General features: G+C 41.4%; 1 protein-coding gene across 4 annotated transcripts in view; it reads left to right on the top strand.

Moving 5' to 3' along the window:
- The window catches only part of SLC26A7 (solute carrier family 26 member 7), an 80,320-nt gene that overhangs the window by 33,469 nt on the left and 34,765 nt on the right, over positions 1 to 12,086 (top strand). For all 4 annotated transcript variants that reach the window (XM_083451096.1, XM_083451094.1, XM_083451095.1 and 1 more), the window contains 2 exons: positions 3,246 to 3,406; positions 11,691 to 11,843. In XM_083451096.1, the coding sequence (XP_083307222.1) occupies positions 3,246 to 3,406; positions 11,691 to 11,843 (314 nt within the window). The remainder of the gene's footprint in view (positions 1 to 3,245; positions 3,407 to 11,690; positions 11,844 to 12,086) is intronic.

Genomic DNA, 12,086 nt, shown 5'->3' with positions numbered 1-12,086 from the left:
AGGAGTGCTCTGATGGTGTTTCCTGCTTGGCAGGGGGTTGGACTCGATGGCCCTTGTGGTCTCTTCCAACTCTATGATTCTGTGATTCAATCCTGGCTAGGCTGTGGTCTTGCTGATTGCCCCACATATTCAGGGAAGCCATCGTGTGGAAGGTTGCTGCCTACCATTGCTACAATGGTATGTTAAAATCAACTGCAATAAAGACCAACTGTATCTAGTTATATGCATCTCCTTGATAAATATGGCATGCTTGTAAAGACAGAGGACTGTCACCTTTGGATCTCAAAATGCAGAATGAAATGTGCATGTCTTTATGTCCCTCTGTCTTCTTGGTCAAAGAGGGTCTATTTGTATACACATTTCATCCTGCATTTTGAGATCTACCTGCACCCGTTTTCCCATTTGGAATATTCCTTCCGCTATTAGCTGGATTAGAGGATGGTTTCCAGTGTAGAAACTGTTTCTTGTGTAAACCGCTTCCATAGCTCCCCCATAGAGAATTACATGAGCCCACATGTCAGTCTCTGGAAGAAATATATGGGTTGCCTTTTTACATGTTACACACAGAAAATGAAAGCATAAGTGTATTAATCTATGTATTTGAAGCATTCAAATCAGCCCTAGTTTTAACATTTAAGCTTTGATTATTTTTACAGTGATGAAAGTTATAGGCTGAGACTTGTAGTCAGTACAGGACACTGAAAATAGACACAAGTTTTGTTCCAGTCACTAGAATAGTGAAACTGTAACTGACATAAGTAAAAGTAGGTCAGGAGCAACACTTTGTTGACGGTGCTGAATGACTTGGGATACAAAATGTTATCTAGATTGCAACGCAACAAGTAATTAACTGCAGAGCAAATTTAAGAACACAGATAGAAATGTTTTTTAAAAGTCTTTGTCACAGTTAAAGAACGGCAAAATAATGGACGTTCAGCACAGTCAATGTAAGGCAAAAAGACTGGGCTAGTAAAAGCAAGTTTGTCTTTATTCAGCATACATTCTCTGAAGCTATTTGCAGCAGGATATGTTGTTCAGGCTAATAGTTCAATAAAATTGAAAATCCAATTAGCCGTTATACTCTAAATAATAGACGTTGGAAGTGTTTATTCTTCAGGATATCCTGGCTGTGATCAGAAAACAGCATCAATGTCCCTACCATAAATTGCATAAATTGTATCATCCTGGTGATGGTTTCAGTTAGGAATGCCTTTGAGAGTTGGTTTCTTGCCTTGGCCATTGAAGTAAACCAGTGACTGTGGCAAAGATATTTGTATGATTCAATGTCACAGTGTTCTTGAACTTCATTGTATTTTTTGGGAGTGCCAGCGGATTCATGTTTGCTCTCTGGTGCTGTCAGTATGTGAAGGGGGCACAGGTGCACCTACTAAGGAAATGGAAAACTGGTGTTTTAAATTGTTTTGTTTTGTTTAGTTTAGTTTAATGTGTTTAGTGTTATGTAGTGTCTTTATATTGTATTGTATTGGTTTTTTTTCCTGTTTTTGTTTGGTTTTGTAATGTTTTAATTGTTCAAAAAGCAATAAATATTATTATATATATATATAAAAAAGGAAATAGAAAACTGGAGAGGTCCAGTGGGTCAAGTTGAATCATACAAACCAGATGGTGGCTAGAAAACCGGTTCATGGTTTCCATAACAACACTCCACATCTCCTAGGAGGGCTTCTCTAGTTGGAGTTGCCATTCCCTCAGGAAAAGAGATGGCTGTTTCTTGTTTCTTTGTAGACATGGTCAAAAAACAAACGAAGGAAAGGGTGGTTTTCATCTGTTTAGCCATTTTTCTTTTCTCAGGCAACACACTTTTATATGAATAGATGTCTTTCGCTCAAAGTTCCACTCAAAAACCTTGAGCCACTGACTGCATACTGCTGAGCCCTTCTGAAAAACCTGAGTTTTGCCCTCTGGTTCCATTATGGACCTGGTCTGAGCTCAACCCCCTGTCAAGGTAGCAACTTAACTTTATTTCACAAGGCCATTTTGGGAACATGGGTGTCAGTATCCTGCTTAGTTTCACACCATATGAGGTTGTTCCTTAGCAATGCCTACAGCCTAGTTATGACAAAACAGTAGATGAGACAGTAACCATGTTTCATTGCACCTGACTGCTTGTGAGGGTTTTCATTATGGAATACTCCCTGTGGGAACTGGCATGGTTACATACAGAGAACAGGCATATCAGGAATGAGGCTTGGCTAGAACCCATATCCCTGATTTAGTTTCCTTTGTGCAGGGAGTTATATATCTGAAGGAGTATCCAGGATTCTGGAAGTTATTTGAAAGTGTCAACAAACAGATAGATATAGGTGATCTAGTTGACATTGTATGCATTGTTTTTCTGAAAAGTTTTACAAAGTTTCTCACCAAAGACACCTGAGAAACATTAGCAGCTATGGAATAAGAGGAGAGTCACAGATTAAGAAGTGAGCAGGAGACAGTTTGAAATGCACACTTCTTAAACCAACACAAACCAAGACACAGCTAGTCTTTGAATTTTGTGATACGGTTCTCAAACCAAATAATGGGTACAAAACTGCATGTAATAGGGGAAACAGAAGACTGTCCTCCGATAGCCGTCAAAGATTTTGGTGTCAGTACAAAGCTGAGGACATAACAACTTCATTTTGCTTGTTTAGTTCTGTCTGCTTAGGCCAGGCAGTGTACATCTCAAAGGAATAGAAACGTGGTTGAGAGGCATAGCTCCTTCCACTTAAACCTGTGGGGCCTAAAATCCTGGCCATTTGTGACTTTAAATCTGTCAGACACTGTACAGAGAACGGTCTGAATGGAATGCTTTTTAAAAAGTAGCTTCAGCCAGACTTTTGTGGCTTAATCCCCCCCCCCCCAAGCCCTGCGGAGCTTATTGTGCCTATATATTGGAGTAACTGAAAAAGAACAACATTCGAGCCAATGCTTCAGAAAAGTCACCGTACTAAATACACATTGGCAGAGCCAGCTGTTATTATAGCTAATCTCAACCCAGAGCCTGGTAAACCAGTGATAGGAGAGAGATAACATATAATGAATATATAAAAGTGGACATGTGTTGAAAGTTTATTCATGGTATGCAATGCATAATTAAAAAAAACACTTCACTGTTTGATTAGCTCGTGGTGCTATCTTGTCCCTTTTATGTTAAAAGGGTGGGCGTATCTTTTCCTTACATTAGCCTTGGTACCCATATCCACATGTAATCGCTGTTAATATATCTTTGGTTTCTCAGGTAGCAATGTTTGTGCTGCACTTGGGCAGTGCCACCTTCTTGCTCACAGAGCCGGTGATAAGCGCAATGACGACGGGAGCAGCTACGCACGTCGTGACTTCACAAGTCAAGTACCTCTTGGGAATGAAAATGCCATATATATCAGGACCCCTGGGATTCTTTTATGTAAGTTCATTCTTGAAAATTGGCTCTGCCGTGGTGCTCACAGTTTGCATTTTCACTCAATATGCAGGCCCAGGCCTAGGCACTGCGGTGTCCTGGTTTGGGTCTATGTATATCTAAATCCAACTTGTTCTGGGTGCATGTCATTCACGTCAAAGGAACAGCAGGTACACAGTCTGGGGGTCCTTATAAATCTGCTTTGCTATCATTGGCCCGAATGTCGCCTGTGGCACAAAGTGCCTTTCACCTGCTGAGACCCTTCCCAGATACAGTTAGCCTGTCCATGGTCATCCTTGTTCTGATAACCTCCAGGCTAGACTGCTGCAATGCATTATATGTGGGGCTGCCTTTGGAGACTGCACGTAATGTACCTGCAGAGCTGCCAGAGACATCTTGCCAGTGCTTAAGGAGCTCCACTGGTCCCCAGTCCGTTTCCAAGCACAATTCAAAGTGCTGGTGCTTAGCTTACCTTTGAAACCTCAATGTGACTTGGGAGTTGAGTACCTAAGGCTACATCTACCCTCCATCAATCCATTTATGGCCTACTGGCATCTGAGATGAAGCCAGCAGTGATGAGAAAGAGGGTTTTTTTGTTGTTGTGGTGCCTTGTTTGTGGAATTCATCCTCCTCAGGGATGCATGCCTGGTCCATTTACTCATGTATTTTAGTGCTAAGCAAAGGTCTTTTTACTTTCCCAAGCTTTTAACATCTTCTGACATAGGCTGTGTACACAATCCCAATGCATCCAGTGCATTCCACCACTGGCTTGGGAAGTGGTGTACACATGATGTTAGCCACAGTTCATATCTGTCCTGAATTTATCCCGTTCATCCTTAGCAAATACCCCATTTTGACGTGTTTTGGTTCCAATCAGCTTCAATCTGAACTGAGAAAACGAAGGACTTGTCTGCATTTAATGATACCCGGTGCTAGAATTGTTTAATGCTGTTTTTTTTAAACTGTCTTTTAAAGTTAGTTTTTTATTGCTTTGTCTCAGTCTGTAAATAAATGCATGCAATTACCGCATTTTAATCCTCAAAACAATATTGTGGGATATGTTAGACTGAAATGCAGTTACTTTCCTACAATCTCTCATAGTCCAACTGCAACTCTGGCTCTGGAAACTCCATTGTTCTTCACTTTTCAGAACCAATCCAGTAGTATCTCCCTCTCTTTCTTGTCCTTTCCCATCTTTACTACCTGTGACTGACTGGGGTGGTGGGGCAAGTATATTGTGGTTATTCAGCAATTAATTCCCAACCTCCTTACACAACCAGTAACATGACTAGTGTGAAGTGCTGTTGTGGTGCACTTGATGTACTTTGACTGGTCCAGGGACAGAGAATCTGGAGAACAAGCTGTTCCCATATTAAACTACCCTCTAATTATGATTTTCATCTACGGCCCTTCTCTGGGTGCTTCAGCTTTTGGAAGTTAGGTGGGTAGCTGCTTGAAAGAGAGCCTTTCTTGTGGTGGCTATCGTATTGTCGAATTTTTCGGGCACCAGCATCAATAGCTTGGCTTCTAAAAGATAAAAACCTTGTTTATCTAAAAGATAAGTTTGTCCAGTTTGCCTGGGGTTTTGACAGTAAGTTAAATTCTGTGGCCTATGGCAGGGTAAAAACATCTTAGTATAAAAATGTTGAGTTCAATGGCACTTATACCTAAGTAGGAATATACTGTATAGAATTGCAGCCTTAAAATGGTCTTCATTAGTACTCTGAAACAGATACATAGAAAGCATGATCTCAAGACCCAGTAATGTTTTACTAATACATTGTTCTCTCTTAATATGATTAATTGCATATTAACTTACTTCAGTGTACTGTAAACCTTTATCATCTGTAAACCATTCCTTCCATATAAATTACAAGGAAATAGGCAATGCCATCTGGTGGTTGATACTGATAGTTAAATGCAGCAGCCAAGGGACCCTAGATTGCTTGATATGCTAAAAATGATAGGTATGTATTGTCCCACTTTCCTTCATCTCTCTAACCCAGACTTGCCTGTATTCTAACATTTCTTGTGAGTGCTGTTGGCTCCTAATACTTTCAGCCTCCTTGTTTTATGTCATCTGCTAATTTTCTATATTATAGAAAATCGAGAATCTATAGCAATCGACCCAGGCTCTCTATTTGACAGCAGCTCCTCTCTTCTTTTCCTTCTTCTTCTTCAAACTTATGCTATTTGCTAGAATGGATGCAGATAGATAGTGATGTTTCCACATTCATCCAATGGTTTTAATATTCTTTACATTCGGGGAGTCATTTCCACATTACCGTATCCACCAGGTTACACGGGAATATTCTGTGTTGCACACACGGTTTGCATGCAACACCATCTTAAGCCTCACTTGAACCAAGAATGTGACCAATAGCACATCCAACATTGCAGGAGAAAATGAGTAGTGATAGACAAGCTATAATTTGGAGAAGCAAAGCACTATTACTGATGTTCTCGCTGAGGAACCCCAGCAAGTTTTTCAGAATGCAATTTGCAAACCGCTGCACCCTAGCTGATTCTTTTTTAAGTTTGCAAAAGGATTCAAAAACAGTCAATGCACCTTGCATTTTCCCTCCAAACATAACCTTTAAAAACCACACTGACATATTACAGAGCATTATATTTGACATCTTTGTTTAAAATGGTTGTTTAATTTTTATTAGAGAAGATCCCTCCCTCTTAAAGGGGCTGTTTAAAAACTAGACAAAAATTCCATGTGCCTGTCTCCACACATGGGTTGCTTTGGAGAGGGGCCAGTGTCACCATGCAATAACTTTGATAATTTGTGTTGCCATGGTAGTAGTTTTATATGAAAAAATAGAATTAAGTAATTGTGCGCTGCTCAGCAGGCACAACTGCACTGCAAAAGGCAAATTTGGCAGCTACTTCATTGGTCTGTTTTGTTTTTTTTCTTTTAAAACATTTACCTTTATAAGTTTAGCCTGTTGCTTAATTCTTCCTGGTTTTATATTCTTTTTCACAACCTCAACTTACTCAATTCTCTCTCTTTTTGGCTTGGACACCCAGGGCAGGGGTGAGCGGAGCAATGCAGGAGTCCAGTCTGCTAATAAAGTGGAGTAGGAGAGTCATAAGGAAACAAGCCAATGAAACATTTTCTTTTATAGAATGAGATCATAATTCAGTATGAGCAAATGAGAGAACCAACCTACTTTGAGGATCCCATGAGATACATAATTATCACAAAAGCGTTACAGCTCGCAATTTATACGAAGCCAGAGTTTTGTCCAATCAAAGTTTCCCTAAATATAAGACTTGTTATAAATGCTCAGTGTGGTTGCCACCTCTTCTGTGGTTGCTTCCACATGGGTAGAGAGCCACGCAAAAGGTTCTGCTCCTGCGGCTCCTCTAATCACACATTTAGCCTGCTGTACAAGTAATGCATCTCCCAGGGCATCATATGCCACATTAACTGTTGGATGAAACTGGGAGAACATAAGAAGCTGCCACATGGCAAGTCTGTGCTGATTGACAGCATCTCTCCAGGAATTTCAGACAGAAATATTTCCTAGTCTTCCCTGTAGTTGCCAGGAACTAAAACAAAAACCTTCCTCAAGCAACGCATGTGCTCTTCCACTGAAGTATGACCCTCTCACTAGTTAAGGTACTTCATAAGTTAGCAGAAAGGAGCAGTATGTAGGCTGGGAGAACCCACACAACACCACCGGACCAAGACAATTTTCTGTCTGAGGACAAGACCAGCTGCACTTCATGCACAAGGGCCAACTTGACTAGCAGTTGACACTTACTTCGATATTGAGAATACAACAGTTTCCTTCCAAACATCTAAGGGCAATAAAGAGTTCTTCAACAGAGGGGAACAGGTGGGCGCCTTTGGAAGAGCAGCTGGGGGCTACCACTATTGCCCTGTCCCCACAAATCTGCCACCCTCACTCATCCTGATGGTATGGCTTGTTAGAATTCCTGCTCCATGATTGCAGTCATGGGATTGTTATCTGTCACATGATGATGTATGTTTTGACTCCACAGAGTGGGAAGTGACGGAGACAGGATGTTTGTGTTACTGTGTTTCGTGAAGTGGGACTATTGTCCTTTGTTTTTTCTCTTTGCTGTCTTATGCTAGAAAGAGTGGGAGCCATGTTGCAGTGCTCTGTGTGTGTTTATATGTAAATAAAGTAGATTAGCCAAAATGCTGAGTTGCTGAGGTCTGTTACGCAAACTGCGAACACTCTGCGGATCCCTAAGTGTGCCGACGCCTGTTGGCATCGGTTGCTGTGATGTTCGGGCAGAAGAAAGCTTTGGAAGCTCCCGAACGAATGACCAGGAGGGAGAGAACATGCCAGTCGGGCATGTGTCTGTGTCTGCCAGGGTCCTACTTGAGAGTAGGACAAGCTCCTGACATGGCTATCTCCTCTCCACTAACACTGCCTTCAGTATTGGGTTTTGTTTTTTTTAAAAATTGGCATTATTAACAACGTCAATTATTACTTGGAATTTTGTAGTAGATGTGTGATCTCAGATAGGGAATTCCTGCTGGGCTACTGCTTAGCTCCCTATTATGAGATGGGCCTGAAGTGATAACTATGTGAGGATGGAAGGAAAGGGGAGGAGTTCTGTATCTTTCACGGTGGTGTAGAATTGGAATTTTGGCAGCTTTAGCATTTTTCACCCTAGCACAATCAATTGTACCTGGTAAAATACTTGCTCTTTTGTACAACTATTACTTTTCAGGGACTCCCCCCCCCCCCAACTCCCTTGTACAACTTGCAATAAGGAAACAAACAGTCTGAAGATCCCAAATTCATTAGTTGACTTGGTATATGACAGCCTCTTAGATTGCTTCCTCTACCATCCATGTACATAGAGAGGGATCTTGGTGCTGCAGAGTTACAAGATGGCTAGTTTCTTCTTCCATCCCCATTTCTCCCCGCCCCGTGCATGCCCCCCATCTCATTTAGCTCACCTCCTCCACTCCATTAAAGTTTGGAGCTTGTATTCCATGACGAAGTGCAGCATATTCCCACAATAGCCTTGTGTGCTGAGTGCCCATGTATATATAGGGCTCTGTTATTCCTTCTGGCGATCCCTTCGTGTGTTGGTGTTTCACCCACACATGGAAGGATCATGCCACATGTATTTTTCAAACTGGCTACCTCAAACTGTACTCAGCTCCCTGCATACCCTTGAAGAATGCAGCAAATAGAGTATTAAAAATAAACCCTCCGGCTTCCAAACCTACTTTTCAGAACAAGGGGTGGCAAGATGCCACCTGAGGGTTGGAATGCCATGTGGTAAGTTTTCTGAAAGAGAGAGAAAATAAGAAAGCAAAACTAAATGTTCTTGTTTAGAATCTGGGTCTCTTAATTTTTATGAACAAGTTTCCTAACTAAATGGTCCAGGTATTAGATTTGAATTGTTTTTGTAAAGCAACTTTATTCCCAATTCGTGTTGCATTTGGCAGCCAATTGTTGGAGAGAAGCACTTTTCAGCAGTTTAATAGAGACTTCTTGCCTGTAAAATTGGATTGATCCTAGAGCATACTCTAGTATTTTGACTAATTTGTGTATTTTAATAGCTGTGCCTGTTTGGAACTCTAGCCTTAATGGTTTACCTTTACAGTTATACTTGCTGACATATTAACTTACTGATGTATCAGCACGCCTGTCCTTTGCACCATTGCATTATATGGCTGCAATCTGGCAATCCAATGTACTTTCTCAAGTTTATATGTCAGTAGTGGATGGGAGTCCTATTTTCTGCCTGAGAGTGTTCTTTCTGTGCCATCCCTGTCTTATCACCAAAGAGGATGCAGCTTGCAAAGAGTTCCATGACATCAGAAAACCTCATGGGTGCCATGGAGTCACTGAATGAAGGTGCATGTCTTTTGGGAAAACTTTAATCAGAAAATTGTACTCACGTTTTCCAAGAAATCTTGGTAAATTGAGGTTCTTTAAATGTATGTTCTATCTCAAAAGTGCCTTTCACTTAGATGTGCATATAAAAAGCCTTTCACTTAGATGTGCATATAATGATCAGGCAATGAACTTGTGTCACCCAATATTTTTTTATACTCCTGTAAATGAAAGTTGATTAAGGGCTCATGAGAATTGGCCATTTGGCTACTGTGATACTCTTGAAACCTTAAAATAAAATGATTCAAACACACTATTATGTGAGAACTGTTTGGAAACTGAAATTGGTTTAAGAACGTGAGACTTGGCCTCTCCCAACCCTACTTTGTCTTATGATATCTTCATCCAACCCAAGTAAACCCTGATGGAGAAGTCCAATGGGGAGAAGTTGATGGGGCTCACTCCAAGGGCAGATTCTACCCCACATGCACTCCTCACCTCAATCCCCAAATTTCCCCCTGTAGCCTCTTTAGATCCCCCCAGAGGGACTGAGTGCAGCAGCTTTGATCCACGAGATCCCAGAGTGGGGTAGTGTGCTTGAAGAGAGGCTGGGGATGGAGGAGAGTGCTTGGGAGGGGAGCAGTCTACTCCAGCTTGGATCAAAATCCGAATTAGGGAAGAGTTTTTGAGGTTGGTTTTATTGAGCCCCTGAAATTTCTTTCAGAGCCGGCACCTTTAATGCATGGTATGCTAGATTAAGTGATTGAGTTGGTAATTCCTAGTGTTCATTGTCTGATAAACATCTACTAAAATGCAAGACTATTAATATTATAGCAGCGCATATTATATCGATTCTTTCCTATCTATCTAATCCCATTGGTCCTTCTAGAGATATGGAATGTAACATTTATCAGTTCCATAGATTTCTGAGTACAGTTCAGAAGAACTTCTTGGACTGTGCCTTGTGAGTAGATTTGCCACAGCCAGTTAAGCCAGTAATAAACTGGCAGTGAAGTGAAAAGTATATCCCAGAAAAAGTACTATGTAGCATGAATATTTGGTGGTATAAATACTCTTTCCACCATGCTGACCTAAAGGTGATGGGAGCTGTTGTTCAACAACATCTGGAGGAGACAAGGTTCTACTAGGCCCAGAGATGTACCTAAGCTCCCCTGTGCCCCCTGTCCCTCCCTTGCACCCTTGGCAAAGAAATGTGACTGGCCAGAGCAGCAGGGGAGCGTCCCAGGGAGCCTGCTGATGGGCAGCCGAGCTCCTAGCCACCTGAAGCCAGAGTGGAGAGGCATGATTTTTGTGTCTCCCTGGGCCTTTGCCCTTGGCAGGGGCCAAGCTGGCCAATCCCTGGGTATGCCTCTGACTAGGCCCTTCAGACAAGTAGTTTGGTCTCCATGTGTGTTGCTATGGGAAAACAAGTAGCGCACCACAGCAAAATGGGTCATGGTAATCCATGGCTAACAAAACCAAACTGGGTAGTGATGATCCACAAAAATGACTGTCAGCGAGTTCCCGAATCAATTCCTGTTATTTCGGAATGCCTTCATAAAGCCTTAACAGCATAGTGTATCAGAATGGGTTGGCAAACACAGCCTATGTTCAACAAAAGACAGATGTTTGAAATAAAACTTGCAAGTCTTTGTGTATGTCATATTTAAATAGTTGATGGTGGGATTTAGTCCAGCTCTTCATTTTGCTTGCTGGCTGCTCTTTGGATCTGGCTTTGGGTAGCTTCTGAGCCTGTGCTGATGACTGTGCTGACATTCGGACATGGCATTCCAAGTTTCTGTCTTTTGTCCTAGTCAGTCTCGGCTCCTGGTGGGGCACTGAGCCAAAGCCACATGCTGTCTTCAACACACATTTCTGGATAGGCATGGCTCTCTAGTTGCCAAATCCCAAGCCCTCTAGTATAACATCTTCATTGTTTGATTATATAAGGACAACATGTGGGTCAAGGTTGTGGTTTCATTGCCCATCCTTCCAAATGTCTGACTCATGTACAAAATGTGCCCCCCACCCCCCAATCTTAGACGAAGCATGGAAAAGCTGCATCCCTGTTTTTGTGACAAATATCCGACGGTGAAATAATCTAGACTAGGTCATGGTGACCTTAGTTGTGGCATTGTGGCTTTCCAGGACAGTGGGATCATAGCTTGCTCTGTAACTTTTTGCATGTACATAGTCAACATTTTTTGTTACCATTCTGTGTAAGAAAACACCAGATATAAATGTTCTGATGGTGACTTTTGAGTTCAGAAAAGAACTAGTTTATATTATCCTGGAATATAAATGGAATATATATAATGGAAGCAGCTCTTGCCTTTGCTGAAAGGCATGTCTAGATACAATCCACTGTATTCAGTAATAAGTTCCAAAATTGTGGACCTGCTTCTTTGAGCACTTTCACCCTTGACCTTTTGATTTTCTTTCCACTATAGATTTATGCCTACATCTTTGAAAACATCAAGTCCATTCAGTTGGAAGCTTTGCTGCTCTCTGTAATGAGCATTGTGATTCTCGTTCTTGTTAAAGAACTGAACGAAAAGTTTAAAGGGAAAATCAAGGTGGTTCTTCCTATTGATTTGGTTTTGGTAAGTATAAACGCAAGCACTGTTTTGCACTACTTAATCTGCTGCAGCCGGTGGTGCTCATTGTTGATGCAATGCAGGGCAAATCTTTATGGTTTTGCCATTTAGATAATGGTGTGACCAATTTAGATAAATTCAGGTGTACTGTTTCTCGGAAAAGTTTGATAGAAGTATAATATTAAACAAATACCGCACAAAGGAAAATGGCAACGGACTGGCTTCAGCTGTGAGGTTTAAAAACATTGT

Source organism: Podarcis tiliguerta (genome assembly GCF_965153285.1).
Source record: "Podarcis tiliguerta genome assembly, chromosome: 7".
Taxonomy (NCBI): domain Eukaryota; kingdom Metazoa; phylum Chordata; class Lepidosauria; order Squamata; family Lacertidae; genus Podarcis; species Podarcis tiliguerta.
The sequence above is the reverse complement of the archived record's forward strand: the minus strand, read 5'-3'. Positions and strand labels throughout refer to the sequence as shown.